Source organism: Carcharhinus amblyrhynchos, chromosome 13 (genome assembly GCF_965287045.1).
Source record: "Carcharhinus amblyrhynchos chromosome 13, sCarAmb.v2.hapA, whole genome shotgun sequence".
In the NCBI taxonomy this organism is placed as follows: Eukaryota; Metazoa; Chordata; class Chondrichthyes; order Carcharhiniformes; family Carcharhinidae; genus Carcharhinus; species Carcharhinus amblyrhynchos.
In genome coordinates, this window is record NC_137336.1 from 66481147 (window position 1) to 66498635 (window position 17489).

At 42.2% G+C, this 17489-nt stretch overlaps 1 protein-coding gene across 1 annotated transcript in view; it reads left to right on the forward strand.

Annotated features, from left to right (window-relative positions):
* Positions 1–17489, forward strand: part of LOC145351562 (serine/threonine-protein kinase 32A-like) — a 241343-nt gene that overhangs the window by 205878 nt on the left and 17976 nt on the right. Inside the window, exon 11 of the mRNA XM_080201156.1 lies at positions 12949–13013. Within this exon, the coding sequence (XP_080057282.1) occupies positions 12949–13013 (65 nt within the window). The remainder of the gene's footprint in view (positions 1–12948; positions 13014–17489) is intronic.

Below are 17489 nucleotides of genomic sequence, written 5' to 3' on the forward strand. Positions count from 1 at the left end.
TATCCCTCCATCTCCAATCCACCCATGTGCCTGTCTAAGTAATTCTTAAAGAACTCTAGCGTGCCTGCCTCCACCACCTTACTTGGCAGAGCATTCCATACCCTCACTACCCTCTGTGTGAAAAACCTCCCTCTGACATCCGTGTTATACTTCGCCCCCCCTCATCCTAAGCCCGTGGCCCCTCGTACTGTGCATTTCTAACATAGGAAAAAGCTTACCACTGTTTACTCTATCTATACCCTTCATAATCTTATACACCTCTATTAGATCTCCCCTCAGTTGCCATCTTCCAAGGGAAAACAGCCCTAATTTGCTCAATCTTTCCTCATAACCCAGCCCTTCCATACGAGGCAGCATCCTGGTAAACCTCCTCTGCACTCTCTCCAAGGTCGCCACGTCTTTCTGGTAGTAAACCAGTAGGGACCAGTTGTCCCTTTTCCTGAACTCTGCATGGGTTGAACAAGTTTACCCCACCCCTTACATAGGAAGAGAAGAAGGTCAGGTACTTGAATCACAATAGCTAAGAACCACAAAGGTATTCCTACTAAAAGTTTCCATTATGAGACCTTGTTGTGGAAAAATTATTTTCCTTTCTCCTGGACACACTGTGTTCCTCAGGAGTTCATTCACCCAGAGTCACTGCATTGTGATCTGAAAGGCAAACAATTATGTCAATACACAAGGCTGCTAATTTCTGCAGGACAGAATTCAACTGGCTTTTTCCCATTGGTGTCAAAATGGTGACATTATAACGGAACATATTACATAGCCGCACAACACTGCACGTGACATTGTTGTGATGTCAAAGGGACTTGGTTGTTCCAGGACGAAAGTTAGCCTTGCCCCCTTAATTAGTCCATTTTCTTTAGTTTAAAAGAAAGTGTTGACCTTTGCCAATTCTGTGAGTTGAAATTGAGAGGCAGTAGTAAAGGTGGTAAAATTTTGTCTTTTAAAATACATTTGGACAGTTACTTGGGTAAAATGGGTATAGAGGGATATGCCCCAAATATGAGCAATTGGGACTAGCTTTGTGGTTAAAAACTGGGTGGCATGGACAAGTTGGGCCAAAGGGCCTGTTTCCATGCTGTAAACCTCTGACTCTATAAATAGCTTGAATTCATTACTGCCTGGTTCAACCTTTCAGCTCCAAAATGGTGTCCACGGTGAGTATACAGGCCGTTGAGGCAAACCATGCTGGATATCATCCTGGTGCAAAGTAGATTGTTGCATAAGGTTAAATCACATGGGATCCAGAATAAGGTAGTCAAATGGATACAAAATTGGCTGTATGACAGAAGGTGGTTGTAGAGGGTTGTTTTTTAAACTGGAGGCCTGTGACCAACAGTGTGCCACAGGGATCAGTGCTGAGTCCACTGTTATTTATCATTTATATTAATGATTTGGATGAGAATTTAGGAGGCACAGTTAGTAAGTTTGCAGATGACACCAAGGTTAGTGGCATAGTGAACAGTGAAGAAAATCATTGAGGATTGCAGCAGGATCTTGATCAGTTGGGCCAGTGGGCTGATGAATGGCAGATGGAGATTAATTAGATAAATCGAGGTAATGCATTTTGGTAGATTGATCCAGGGCAGGACTTACTCAGTTAATGGTAGGGTGTTGAGGAGTGTTACAGAACAAAGAGATCTAGGGGTACCTATTCATAGCTCCTTGAAAGTGGAGTCACAGGTGGACAGAGTGGTAATGAAGGAATTCAGCATGCTTGGTTTCGTTGGTCAGAACATTGAATACATGAGTTGGGGCAGCTTGTTGAAGTTGTACAAGACATTGATAAGGCCACATGTGGAATACTGTGTCCATTCAGCCGTGGATAACGAAGGAGGTGAAGGAAAGTGTTAAATTAAAAGCGGATGCGTTTAGAGTAGCTAAGAGTAGTGGGCGAGAAGAGGATTGGGAGAGGTTTAAATGTCAACAAAGAATGACAAAGAAATTGATAAAGAAGGGTAGGATAAACTATGAAGCTGGGCTAGCGCTTAATATAAAAAAGGATAGCAAGAGTTTTTATAAATACATAAAAAGGAAGAGGCTGGCTAGGTGAACATTGGACTCTTAGAGGATGAGAGGGGGGACTTAGTGGTAGGGGATGGGGAAATGGCTGAGGCCCTGAATAACTTTTTTGTTTCGGTCTTCACGGAGGAGGACGTGAATAATTTGCCGGGTGTTAGCGATGGAAAGATGGTAGGAGTGGAGGGCCTGAATGACATTATTGTTACTAGAGAGGCGGTGCTCGACAGACTGGAGGGGGCTGATTGTGGACAAGTCCCCAGGACCAGATGGAATGCATCCAAGGGTTCTGAAGGAAATGGCGGAGGTGATAGTGGATGCCTTGGTGATTATTTTCCAAACGTCGCTGGATTCCGGGGAAGTGCCAGAAGATTGGAAAACGGCTAATGTTATGCCGTTGTTTAAGAAGGGTGGCAGGCAAAAGGCGGGGAATTATAGGCCGGTTAGTTTAACGTCTGTTGTAGGAAAAATGTTAGAATCCGTGATCAAGGAGAAAATAGCGAGGCATCTTGAGGAGAATTGTTTGGTAGAGCAGATGCAGCACGGTTTTGTTAAGGGGAAGTCGTGTCTGACAAATTTATTGGAGTTCTATGAGGATATGTCTAGGGCGGTGGATAGAGGAGAGCCGGTGGATGTGGTCTTTCTTGATTTTCAGAAGGCGTTTGACAAGCTGCCTCACAAGAGGTTATTGCAGAAGGTCAGGGGGCATGGAGTTGGGGGTAGGGTGTTAGCATGGATAGAGGATTGGCTGTCAAATAGGAGGCAGAGAGTGGGGGTCAATGAGGGCTATTCGGATTGGTGGTTGGTGACTAGTGGAGTGCCCCAGGGGTCGGTGCTGGGGCCTCAGCTATTCACCATTTATATAGATGATCTGGAGGAGGGAACCGAGTGTATGGTGTCGAAATTTGCTGATGACACCAAGATTGGTGGAACGGCAAATTGTGCGAAGGGTGTGGAGAGTCTGCAGAAGGATCTAGATAGGCTGGGTGAATGGGCCAGGAACTGGCAAATGGAATTTAATGTTGGCAAATGTGAGGTTGTCCACTTTGGTAGGAAGGACTATTACTTACGTGGCAAAAAACTGCAGCATGCGACGGTGCAGAGGGACCTCGGGGTCCTTGTGCATGAGTCGCAAAAACCCAGCCTGCAGGTGCAGCAGGTGGTCAGGAAGGCAAATGGGATGCTGGCCTTCATAGCGAGGGGGATTGAATATAAAAGTAGGGTGGTCTTGCTACAGCTGTATAGGGCACTGGTGAGGCCGCAGCTGGAGTACTGTGTGCAGTTTTGGTCGCCGCACTTATGCAAGGATATTTTGGCCTTGGAGGGAGTGCAGAGGAGGTTTACTAGGCTGATTCCGGAGTTGAGGGGGTTGAATTATGAGGAGAGGCTGAATAAACTAGGCTTGTACTCGTTAGAGTTTAGAAGAATGAGGGGAGATCTCATTGAGACGTATAAGATGTTGAATGGGATGGATAGGATAGAGGTGGAGAGGCTCTTCCCGCTCAGAAAGGACAGTAGGACTAGAGGGCACAGCCTCAGGATAAAGGGGGGGGGGGCGCGGTTTAGAACAGAGTTGAGGAGGAACTTCTTCACTCAAAGGGTGGTGAATCTCTGGAATTCTCTGCCCGTTGAAGTGGTGGAGGCTGCCTCGCTCAATATTTTTAAGACGCGGGTTGATAGGTTTTTGATAGGCAAGGAGATTAAGGGTTATGGGGAGAGGGTGGGAATGTGGAACTGAGCCACGACAGATCAGCCATGATCTTATTGAATGGCGGGGCAGGCTCGAAGGGCTAGATGGCCTACTCCAGCTCCTATTTCTTACGTTCTTATGTTCTTATTCTGGTCAACCTATTATAGAAAGAATATTATTAAACTAGAAAGAGTGCAGAAAAGATTTACTAGGATTCGACCGGGACTTGATGGTTTGAGTTGTAAGGAGAGGCTGATAGACTGGGACCTTGTTCTCTGGAGCATAGGAGGCTGAGAGGTGATCTTATAGAGGTCTATAAAATAATGAGGGGTATAGATCAGCTAGATAATCAATATCTTTTCCCAAAGGTAGGGGAGTCTAAAACTAGAGGGCATAGGTTTAAAGTGAGAGGGGGGGAGATACAAAAGCTCCAGAAGGGCAATTTTTTCACACAGAGGGTAGTGACTGGAACAAGCTACCAGAGGTAGTAACAAAAGTGGGTATAATTTTGTCTTTTAAAAAGCATTTAAACAGTTACATGGGTAAGTTGGTATAGAGTGATATGGGCCAAACGTGGGCAATTGGGACTAACTTACTGGTTTAAAAAAAAGGAGCGTCATGGATAAGTTGTGCTGAAGAACCTGTTTCTATGCTGTAAACCTCTATGATTTTATGACTCTAAATTGCTGGTTGATTTTGGTTGTCACCCTGTTTGTTTCATAAAGCAGCATCTTGTCTTTATGGTCTACTTTTCGTTTGGATTTTCTCATTAATTGCGAGTTAAACTGACAACAGAAAACTAGGACTCATAACTGATAATGCAATGCCAACCCAGAACAGGGACAAGTTATACTGCTGACTCTCATTCCTGATTGTAGCAAATTCCTCTTAGAGATTTAAAATATTTTGAGGTTTTTTTTCTTACTTTTCCTTTCTCATCTTTTTCTCTCTTAATCCAGTCTTCTCTCTCACTTTATTTTTCTTTCTGTACCTGATTTGATTATATTCCATCTTCTTTCTCTGTCCTTGCAGTTTCTTTCTCCATTATATATATTGTAGGTTAAGGCGATGTATCTTTTGACCTTGTTGTTTACTCAGGTGCCTGCACTTCCAGGAAATTACAAAGGAATCTTGAGCAGGGGAATTCAGGTAAAAGCCTTATAGGTGACGTGACTGCAAGATACCCTGCTGCAGCCAGAGATAGCCCAATAACTCTCAGTAATAAAAACAGAAAGTGGTGAAAAAAATAGTAGCACCTGTGGAGAGAGAGAAACAGAACTAACATTTCAAGTCCAACATAACTCCTCTTCATGAATTTTTTGGGAGAGTTTATCTCAAACAGGATAAAAATAAGGACCAGTTGGTGACTTGGGGGTGGTAAGAGACTGTGAACTGTGAGCATTTTGATGCACTGTGTTAGAGGATGAACAGCAGAGTAGATTTGAATAAGCTCGAACAGCTAAATTAGAAAATTCAAAATCTCATTAGGCACACGGTAGAAGCTGAGCAACAGCAGAATAAACAACTCTGTAAAACTCCAGGCCCTTTACAAACTGCAGGAAGCTAGATCATTGACACTGACCCATATTTCATTTTCACAAATTTCTCCCTGAATTACTCTCTCCAGTCACATTAAACATTCATTTTGAAGAGGGTTTATTATTGAACGTTAAACCTTTGCTCAAACAGGGAATGGGAATGATAAAAAGATGCTGCATAATTGTATGTAGCAGTTGAAAGAACTTGTGCAATGGTACAATTAATTAAATATTACAGGAAGAACAACCGCTGTTCACTAGATAAAAGGACTGAAGTGTGATGATCCACTCTTCAAGAGGATTGTTTCTCATGCTGTATAATTCTGATATTTGCTTAACAGACGCTTGTTGAGGTATCACTGCCATTCCTGTGATTCTCATGATCATAATCACCAGTGCTATTGTATCATTTAAAATGATTGCTTGTTATCCAGATGGTCAAAACAAGTGAGAGTTAGAACAGGACTTAACTATTGCTGATAAAAAAAATACATGCAGTTGAAGCTTTTCATCTTGCACTCATCAGGAAAGATTGGCAAGAAATTTAAAGGGAAAAACAATTTATACTGCTTGCAAAAAAGGTGCTGATTGGTTGGTAAGGGAGCTCCAATTGGTAGAGGCATTGGCATGGAGAATCCACCAGGGAACTGTTAACTGCCAAGCATTTGTTTAAATTAAAACCAGGCAGGTCACCTCTGATCAAGGCATTGCCCTGGGACTGAACCAATGAACCAGGAAATGCCTGCCTCCCAAGTTCTTGCTTGGTTGAAAAGGGAGTAATATATGGATGTGTGGATTGGGTGGAAAAGTGAGAAGTTATGTACTTTGGCAGGAGGAATAGAGGCATAGACTATTTTGTAAATGGAAAATGCTTAGGAAATCAGAAACACAAGGAGTCATTGTTCAAGATTGTTAACGAGCAGGTTCAGTTGGCAGTTAGTAAGGCAAATGCAATGTTAATCATTCATGTCGAGAATACAAGAGCAGGGATGTACTTCTGAGGCTGTATAAGGCTCTGGTCAGACCCCATTTCGAGTATTGTGAGCAGTTTTGCGCCCCATACCTAAGGAATGATGTTCTGGCCTTGGACAGTGTCGGGAGGAGATTCACAAGAATGATCCCTGGAATGAAGAGCTTGTTGTATGAGGAACGGTTGAGGACTCTGGGTCTGTACTCACTGGAGTCTAGAAGGATGAGGGGGGATCTTATTTAAACTGCAAGGCCTGGATAGAGTGGACGTGGAGAGGATGTTTCCACTAGTAGGAAAAACTAGAACCAGACAGAGGGCACAATCTCAGGCTAAAGGGATGATCCTTTAAAACAGAGATGAGGAGGAATTTCTTCAGCCAGAGAATGGAGAATCTGTGGAACTCTTTGCTGCAGATGGCTATGGAGGTCAGGTCATTGAGTGTCTTTAAGACGGAGATAGGTTCTTGACTAATAAGGGGGTCAGGGGTTATGGGGAAAAGGCAGGAGAATGGGGATGAGAAAAATATCAGCCACAATTGAATGACAGAGCAGACTCGATGGACCAAGTGGCCTAATTCTGTTCCTATGTCTTATGGTACGGTCTTATGTCCTTCCTCTGAACAGGACCCTGTGTGACTGTATGGGGTTTCTACCACTCATGAAGAATTCTGTGGTTTATGCCCCATGACAATGATGACAAATCAGAGTTGACTTGCCTGGTTTTATTTAAACAAAAGCTTGGCAGTTAACTGTTCCTGGTGCATTCTCCAAGTCAACGCCTCTATCAGTCAGTTTTTTTGCTAACCAAGCAGCATCTTCTTCTTGTGCAGTACAAACTGTTGTTTGGTTTAGATTCAACATGCTTGTGAATCTGATGAGTACAACACAAAAAGCTTCAATTACATGCCTTTTTTTACAATATACCAGCAAATTGAGGTGGGGGAACTAGGGCAGTAATAATGGCTGTGCTCTGACATTGTCCCACCTCCCGGAAAGTTGCCCAGTGCGAAGTGGATCAGATATCTGCCATACAGAGATGGACAACTAATTCACATATTTAAAGGCTTTATTAGGATCCACTTGAGGACAGTTAGGACTTCGTAGTGGTAGTCACCCTGATGCAATGAGGAGAGGACACCAGATTGATGGTGGCACATTCCCTTTGGGAGCTCAGGTGAGGCTGGTGAAGTAGGGTGGGAGGAGATGGGGGATTGGAGAGTGGAGTTAAGGGGGAAGTGGGGGGAGAATGGGGCCATCAGAATAAAAGGTTCCATGCAGTACAGAGGGAGCCGCAAACCAGTCCCCAGAGGCCCACAATCTCCCCAGAGCGGATTATCCTTAAGCCCCTGAATTTTTTTATTTCTTGATCTGGACAATCCTCAGGGTGTTTCCTTCCTGCCTGCCATTTGCCACCAATCCTGTCAAGGGTGTTGTTACAGTAACAAATTGTCAAAATGGAGAATGTATAGAGCTGTTTTTGGACTGTAGTAGTGAATATATCAGAACTGTTTTACTGGATCCTAACTGGCATTATTCACCTTGTAGTGGAATCTTTAATGTACCTTCTGCCAAGAGTTTGAAAATCGCGGTACAACACATGTTCTTGTTTATCTGTACAAATATCGTGGATATGACAGTGTTCTTACTTGAATAGCCTGAAAAAAGACCTTCAGATGGAAGACTAGCAAGAGCCACAATGAAACCAGTTTCACAGAAGCTAATTAAATCTTTCTACTTTGTAGCATTAATAATTCATACCATTTTTAACAATCTTTGCTGAATACTATTGGCAAGATTTTACAGCCTCACTCGACCCAAGACCCAAAAATCCCACTGAAGTCAACGGACTTGCTCATTGTCCGCTTCTCGCCTGCTCCAATTCTGGGCAGGCTGTAGAATTCCGGCATATGAGTGACCACTTCTCCTGAGACTTCAGAGCTGTGGGGGTTCTGTAATTGAACTGACAGCATCTGGAACCCGCCTGTCATCCTTCATTGTACAGCTGCCCACAAACAGTCCATTAGAAGTAGTAAAGTTGCCAGGCTGGTCCCACAGCGAACCAAAGTAGGATCAGGGAAGCACCCTTAAAGTTTGAGCATCCGATTCCTATCACAATGTGGGATTATAGCCAAAGGAAAAATGTGGCCAAATTTCCCAGCCCCCAACAATTAGATTGCTATGTGGTAACTTCAGCCTATTTTTCATGTGTAGGAAATTATTTCAAATGAAGCGTTGAGAGGTTAGGTGAATTTGAACTCTTTAAATCCATGCAGTCTAGTCCAACCTTCCTTGCTGTCAGTGTGCATGACAATGGCGGACTTAATTTGAAAGTGGCATGTGGTGTCTATTAAAACCAATGGAATGGGTTTTGAAAAAGCTATAATTAATTCAGTCAAAATGTTTTTTAAAAACGTATAAGTTGTACTTAATTTGCTGAACAAAAAAGCAGATAATATCCTTGAAAAAGGGATGAACCATTGAAGGTTGAGCTAACACCAGAGACTGAGGGAAATTTTTGGTAGGATGAATCAAAATCAGAACTCACAGGTGTCTGAAAGGTAGGTTATACTTCCACTGGCAGGAGTTGTGAATGTTGTAAAGTTCCCGAAGTTAAGAACCAAAATCACTTCAAAATAAGGACTAAGAGTTGAAAGGTTTTTTAATTCTTCATTGGATATGGGCACATTTGACCAACATGTGTTGCTCCTTCCTAACTGCCCTTGAACTAAGTGGCTTGCTAGGCCATTTCAGAGAGCAGTTAAGATTGGTGGTGGCAAGGATAGCAGACTTGCTTCTCTAAAGGATACTGTGAACAAGAAGGGATTTTGTAACAATTAATAGTAGTTTCGTGATCACCATTAAAGTTTTAGAATTCAGATGTCTGCAGAGCACTACCCAGGGCTCCTGGATTATAAGTGCAATGACATTATCATTGTGACACCATCTACCCTAAACCCAGAAGGAATAACTCACTGTCATTTCCAACAGAGTGCAGCCACACTTCAGTTTCCTATTTTAACCATGTTGGAAATTAATTTGTAGCATTGTTGATACAAAGGTGCCACTAAACTGCCAAAGGCATGTTCCAGTGACAGCATCATCTGGAGAGATAGGCTTCCTAAATTTAGAATGCAACAACATTTTTATGATGGGACCCTTAGGGCAGCAACAGAGCAGCCTCCCATTGGTTCCTGTTAACCTCAAATAGTGGCATCAGATTACCATGCAATTTAACAACCTCTTTATTTGGGGTTTTTCTCACTATCCTGTCAAATCCTGACTGCCTAATCTTCTTTGAAAAAGTATCAGATCCAAGGCTTCTTGTGTTTTCTGATTGTGCATAGCCCAGAACCCACTGGCTGTCAGGAATTTGTGTCAGTCTATTTCATGGGATGTCAAAACAAGTAAATGTCAAAAAATGCCTGCATAGAAGATTTTTCATGTCAGCATTTAGTAAGAGTATTCAGGGGTTGTTAGTTCAAAGTTCTGTAGATGAATTCTCTGTATCTTTCTGCGCACTAAATGTCAGTTCAATCTTAATGTTTACAGCAAGCTGAGAGGGATGTTTGACATGATGTAATGATTGTGATGAGCCAGGCGTGGGAAAAAGACAGGGAGTTACAGTCCTGATGACTACCAGCCGTGGAACTTTGCAAATTAGACATCCAAAGAACAAGAGAGAGAGCGAAATATTAAGTTCTTGCTTTATGTCAGTCATACCTCATTCTCCTACAGCATCAATTTAATTATATTAATGAGATTTATATGATAAGATAGGTTTTACAAAGGGACTATGCACCATTAGTGACAACATTATAGAATTCCAGTTGCATTAAAATGCTGTTAGATGTGGCTAGTGGGCAGAACTCTTACCTCTGAATTCCAGGGTGGCGTCCTCTCAAGCCACACTGCCAGGTTCAATGGCGGGCAGGGGAGCAGGATAAATTTTGTGGCCCAAAATTTGGTTTTACACGGTTGTGAATTTACAGCAGTATCTTCGCTGGTGCCCACCATGGCGGATCAGAAAACCTGCTGGAGGCCAACATGAAACTCATTTGTATCCTGCTAATGAGATGCAGATGAAGATCTGACCACCCACGGCTGATTCTTTGTGGCACCTGTGGGAAAACACGCCAATTTGAAACACATTTGGAACAACATGACATACAAATATCGGAATTCACTTAAACGATGCTTGAGGGTGTCTTCAGGGTTCAGGGTGGAGTGTGACAGCCATAGAGTCCGGAGCACCATAGCAGTGGGTAGGGGGAGCATCTACAGGTGCATCTTCCAATTTTGATGTCCTGGAGAGGTCCATCTTCCAGCCTCAGAATGTTCCCAGAAATCCACCTTCTTTCTCAGCAGATCCATCTTCCAGTCACAGAGTGCTCCTGGAGTTCCATCTTCATTTTCAGAAGGTCCACCTTTTCTTCATAGTGGGCCAAAGATGTTTGATGCCTTTTCAAGATGGCGCCCTAATAGGTCAGCATCTATAAGTCATAAGGCCTGCCCCACCACACAAAATATAGCACAAAACACCTGGTTGCATAATTAATTAGGTCAGGGCTGGAAGATTTGGCATGTCTTCCCACTGGTCTTCACATTCCAATCCATGCCATAGGACTTAGTCCCCAAATGGAAGAATTCTAGCCACAGGGTTCTGACCAGCACAAATATCAAGGCTCATTCTGCAGTACAATACGGAGGGAAGTGCCTTCTTTCAGATGAGATAGAACATAGAACACTACAGCACAAACAGGCCCTTCGGCCCACGAGTTGCGCCGATCACATCAACACCTACCAATCTATAGACCTATCTATAACCCCCAATCCCATTAAACCCCATATACTCATCCAGAAGTCTTTTAAAAGACCCCAGCGAGTTCGCCTCCACCACCACTGATGGCAGCCGATTCCATTCACTCACCACCCTCTGAGTGAAAAACTTACCCCTAACATCACTTCTGTACTTACCTCCCCGCACCTTAAATCTGTGTTCCCTCGTAGCGACCATTTCAACCCGGGGAAATAGCCTCTGAGAATCCACCCTATCTATTCCTCTCAACATTTTATAAACTTCTATCAGGTCGCCTCTCAACCTTTGTCTCTCCAGAGAGAAGAGTCCCAGCTCCCTCAACCTAACTTCATAAGGCATGCCTCCCAGTCCAGGAGATGTAAAACCAAGGCCCTACATTTGCCTGCATGATTTGAGGTGAAAGATTCTGTGAAGTTATTTTGAAGAAGAGCAAGGGAGTTATCCCCGTATGTCCTGGTCAATATTTATCTCTCAGTAAACATCACAAAAGCAGATTACCTGTTTATTACCATGTTACTATTTGTGGGAGCTTGCTGTGCATAAATTGGCTTTCACATTTCCTACGTTACAATCACGACTACAATTCAGAAGTATTGTTGAATTGGCTTTCCAACATCCAGTGGTCATAAAAGGTGTCACATAAATGAAAGACTTTGGGGGCGATCTTATCAAAAAAATTCTCAGTGTCAAACAAGCATGACAGCCTTCTTATGGCACTTTTTTCAAAAAAAAGGCAAAGTGTGATTCATGCCAGTAGTAGAAGTGAACAGAACATATTGACATCAGAAAGCCGACTGCTCACACTGGAGCACTCTATCGTGCATGTGTACATAGATCACTCTGCTCATTGCAACAAAATGATTTGTCAGTCACCAGCCTTATACCCCAAAGATATCATCCACCCCACCATGCTCCTCTCCCCCTGTTCACTAGCCTCCCCGGCTGATCGCCCCCACTCTCCTGAATATCACCCCGATACTTCTCCTCCTCTGGCCAATCGCCATCTCAATACTCACCCCTGATCCGATCAATTGCCACCCCAGCCAACTGCCAATTGCAGATTTCACAGCTCCCCCCTGACCAATTACCGATTGCAGAGCGTGCAGCTGCCATCTGCCTCCCCTTAGGCCCTGCCCCATCATGGCCCTGCCCCTCCCCTCCTGACAGTGCCCAAGGGGCACTGTTTCCCTTGTTTTCCACTCACTGAGCCTATCTAAATCATATTGCAACTTCTTCTTGTCCTCCTCACAGCTTGCAATTCCACTTGCTTTGTATTATCATAAAACGTACGAACATTATTCTCTGCCTGAGTCATAAATTATAAATAGCTGAGGCCCCAAACTGATCCTTGAGGTACTCTACTATTCAAAGGCTGCCAACTTAAAAATGCCCCATTTATACCTGCTCCTTGCTTTGTGTCATTAACCAGTCCTCTGTCCCTGTTAATATATCACACCCCAACTCCATGAGGCCTTATCTTGTATAACAACCTTCTGTGTGGCATCTTATCAAATACTTCTTGAAAATTCAAGTATCCTACATCTACTGGTTCCACTTTATCTACGTTACTTGTTCTTCAAAAACTCTAATATGTTTCTCAAACATGATTTCCATTTTGTAAAACAATGTTGACATTATCCGATGATACTATTATTTTCAAAATGTGTTGTTGGGACTTCACTTAGCGTTTTCAAATAATGGTAGGCCAACAGTCCTGAATGTCCCTGTTTTCTCTCTCCCTCCTTTACTGAATAGCTGTGTTGCATTCTGGTTGCCAGCCGTATGCTTTAACAGGAACTGGTTTTGACCATGGCATTTAATATTGAGAGAGAAATATTATGGTGTATAGTCTCTTACAGTGTTTTCCTTTATATTTTCAATATCTTGCATCATCGCTTAAACTTTGGAAGAATGGACATCTTCAGCAACATCTAGACACAGTCCAGAAGGAATTTATCGTTTTTAACAGAGAGAGGTAAGACTGAGTCAATTCTCTGTATAGTACAATGATCCAACATTATATATCTTTAATAATAAAATCAACGTTGTGAGGTTGTCAGTTTCTCAGAAATAAGTCTGAACTTAAATTGGTCTTGTCACGTAACATTATAGGAAAATATCGAAGGGCGGGTCAGAATGGCTGATCAGTGGCAAATGAAATTCAATCCAGATAAATCTGAGGTGATGCACTCGGGCAGGACTGGTGGATAAGGTGGTTAAGAAGGCATATGGTATTTTTACCTTTATTAACTGCGGCATAGAGTTTAAGAGCAGGGAAGCTATGTTGGAACTGTATCAAACATTGGTTAGGCCACAACTAAAGTCCTGTATGGAATTCCAGAATCCATATTAAAGGAGGGATGTGATAGCACTGGAAAGGCTGCAAAAAAGGTTTATCAAGATATTGCCTGGGCTGGGGAGTTTTAGCTATGAAGAGAGATTGGAGAGAGAGGGGTTGTTTTTGTTGGAGCAAATTGAATGGGGACATGATTGAGATGTTTAAAATTATGAGGAGCTCAGATAGAGTAGACAGACAGAAACTTTTTCCCTTAGTGGAGGAGCCATTGACTAGGGAGCATAGATTTAAGGTAAGGGGCAGGAGGTTTAGAGGGAATGTAGGGAAAAACATTTTCACCCAGAGGGTAGAGGGAGGCTGTAACTCACTGTCTGAAAGGATGGTAAAGGAAGAGACCTTAATAACATATAAGAAGTATTTAGATGTGCACTTGTGTTGCCAAGGAGTATAAGGCTATGGGCCAAGCGCTGGAACATGGGATTAGAACAGTTAGGTGGTTTGTCTTTGACTGGCACAGATGCAATGGGCCGAAGTGCCCTTTTCTGAACTATATACATTTATGACTCTATGTTGACTTCTATTTTGACAAAATTGTAGTTCATGTTGCAGAAACATCATCATAATGATAGCTTGCTTCTTTTTTTACTGTGTTACATAGATTCATTGCCTTAACCAATGGTCAATTTTGTGGGCTGGATTTTCACTGCTGAGGCAGGTACTTCAAGTCGGGATATCTTCCAACTCACTATTTTAAGTATCCCAAATCATGCGATTTCTACTTGAGAATGATGGATGCAGGACAGGTCCCGATGAAATGAAAGCTGAGTGTAGGCAGATAAAGGGGTGGTCGAATGCTGAAGTAGGCTGGTTAGAAGACCTGTCTTAAGTCCCAGATGTTTCAGAACAGTTACATCCTTTGGCCCTCACTACCTCATCACCCTCTTGGCACATGATATCCTCGATGCTAACTCATGCCCTCTTCAAAATCCACATTACTCAGACTCCCCACCCCCAATGCCAACTCAATGTTAACTCATTCCCATCACCTTGTTCTTCTAGATGGTAATGGTTGTGGGTTTGGAAGGAGCCTTCACCCGAAACAGGCAAAACCCAATTAAAAGATCATCAATTTTAAGCGCTAAAAACATTTATTGCAACTCAAGTTTCTGATGGTGGTTTAAGAAATATCAGACTAGAAAGCAACCCCACCTACAAAACACTTGATGAATCAGATGCTCTGATTAAATTAGTTATTTTTGTGCTAAGCCCATTTTCAACTTTGTGAATAAAACTGCACCAAATTATCATTGATAAATAATATCACGGGATATTTTTAAAACAATGTTTGAATGTAGAATGTATTGTTTTTCTGATCAAAAGAATACAATGTTCAGCAACAGATGAGTTTCTCCTAATGGTTTCCATTAAGGAACTAATGACCGAGGGAACTAATGGAATTGTTGCAGCATCAAAAAAAAATCATACTGAGCAGGTACTAAAGCATCGTGCAAAAAAGACAAAGGTAGAGTTTGATGATAATGCAGCCTCCTTCATTGACCATCTGATTCAACGACAGTGAGCAGCTAAGATTTTGATCATTGCAGCCACAGATTTTTATCCCTGGATTGCATAACACTTGGCTATCCTTGCAATAGTTGTAACCATATTTCACGTTGGAGAAAACGCGGATAGTATGGACTGTTGATATCCATAAAAAGTAACAAAACATTGATAATATTCAGCGATAATAAATCCTTAAAATGGGTAAGGACAACCCCAACAACAAAAGACAAGTCAGCTTAATCTCAGTGAGATGAAGACTTTTAGAGACAGCTTTAAGTCTTTTGGACAAATATGGATTGATTGAGGAAAGCCAGCACAAATTTTTTAAGGACAAATCATGTTTAACTAAATTGATTGAGTATTTTGATGAAGATAATGCAGTCGATGGAATGTAAATAGACTTTCAAACAGCCTTTGATAACTAAAATGCTGCACAATAAACTTGTCAGAGAAGTTAAAGCCCAGGAAATAGAAGGTAATTGAATAAGAAGTTAGGAAAGTAGTGGTGTGCAGATGTTTGCACTGAAAGAAGGTATATAGTGGAGTGGATATTAAGGTGACTACTTTCCTTGGTATATATTAATGATCTAGACTTGAGTGTGCAGGACATGTTTTTGAAAACTATAGATGACATAAAGCTTTGAAGAAGTGTAAACTTTGAGGAGTATAGTGACAGACTTCAGGAGGACATAGACAGGCTGGTGGAATGACTGGACAAGTGGCAGATCAACTTAAATGCAGAGAAGCGTGAGGTGATTCATTTGGTAGGAAGAATGGGAATAAGCAATATAAAATAAAGGATACAATTCTAAAGAATATTCAGGAGCAAGGAAGGTGAGGAGTAAATGTGCACAAATCACTGAAGGCCAGGCTAAGAAAGTGGTCATTAAGGTATACAATTCCTGAGTTTTAGAAATAAAGGAAGGAAGTTACGGTCAACCTTTTTGGTTTGGCAATACCTGGAATATTATATCCCATTCTGGGCACTGATGATTTGGAAGAATGCTAAAGCTTTAGAGAATGGTTCCAGGGATGTGAGTCTTCATTATGAGGATAGATTGGTGAAGCTGGAGCTGTTCTCTTTACAGAAGAGAACATTGAGAGGAAATCTGATAGAAATTTTCAAGATCATGCAGGGTCTGAGCAACATAGATGGGGAGAACCTGTTTCCATTGGCCGATGGGTCCAGAACCAGAGAACGCAATTTAAGGTGGCTGCAAAAGAATCACAGGTGGCATGGGATCAAATTCTTTATGTTGCAAATACTTAGGATCTGGAATGGATTGTCTTGAGAGCTTGGAGGCTGATTCAATGCTGGCTTACAAATGAGGATGAAACAAGTATTTGAAGAGGAAACATTTTGCAGGGTTATGGGGAGAAGGGTAGAGAAGTGGGTTATAAGAACAATGTAAGAACATAAGAACTAGGAGCAGGAGTAGGCCATCTAGCCTCTCAAGCCTGCTCTGCCATTCAATAAGATCATGGCTGATCTTTTTGTGGACTCAGCTCCACTTACTGCCCACTCACCGTAACTCTTAATTCCTTTACTGTTCAAAAATTTATCTATCCTTGCCTTAAAAACATTCAATGAGGTTGCCTCAACTGCTTCACTGGGCAGGGAATTCCACAGATTCACATCCCTTTGTGTGAAGAAGTTCCTCCTCAACTCAGCCCTAAATCTGCTTCCCTTTATTTTGAGGCTATGCCCCATAGTTCTAGTTTCATCCGCCAGTGAAAACAACTTCCCTGCTTCTATCTTATTTATTCCCTTCATAATCTTATATGTGTCTATAAGATCTCCCCTCATTCTTCTGAATTCCAATGAGTGGTAGCCCCAGTCTACTCAGTCTCTCCTCATAAGCCAACCCTCTCAACTCCAGAATCAACCTAGTGAATCTCCTCTGCAAAACCCCCTCCAGTAACAGTATATCCTTTCTTAAGGAAGGAGACCAAAACTGTACACAGTACTCCAGGTGTAGCCTTACCAGCACCTTACACAGCTGCAGCATAATCTCACTGTTTTTAAATTCCATCTCTCTAGCAATGAGGTACAAAATTCCATTTTCCTTCTTAATTGCCTGCCGCACCAGCAAACCAGCTCCTTGAGATTCCTGCACAATGACACAAGGTCCCTCTGCACAAGAGCATGCTGCAACTTTTTACCATTTAAATAGTAGTCCATTTTGCTGTTATTCCTACCAAAATGGATGACCTCACATTTACCAACATTGTATTCCATCTGCCAGACTCTCACCCACTCACTTAGACTATCTATATCCATTTGCAGACTTTCAGCGTCCTCTGCACACTTTTCTCTTCCACTCATCTTAGTGTCATCCACGAATTTTGACATACTACACTTGGTTCCCAATTCCAAATCATCGATGTAAATCGTAAATAATTGCGAACCCAACACTGATCCCTGAGGCATGCCACCAGTCACTGATTGCCAACCAAAAAAACACCCATTATCCCCATTCTTTGCTTTCTGTTAGTTAACCAATCCTCTATCCATGCTAATACATTACCTGTAACACGGTGCACTTTTATCCTATGTAGCAGGCTTTGGTGCGGCACCTTGTCAAATGCTTT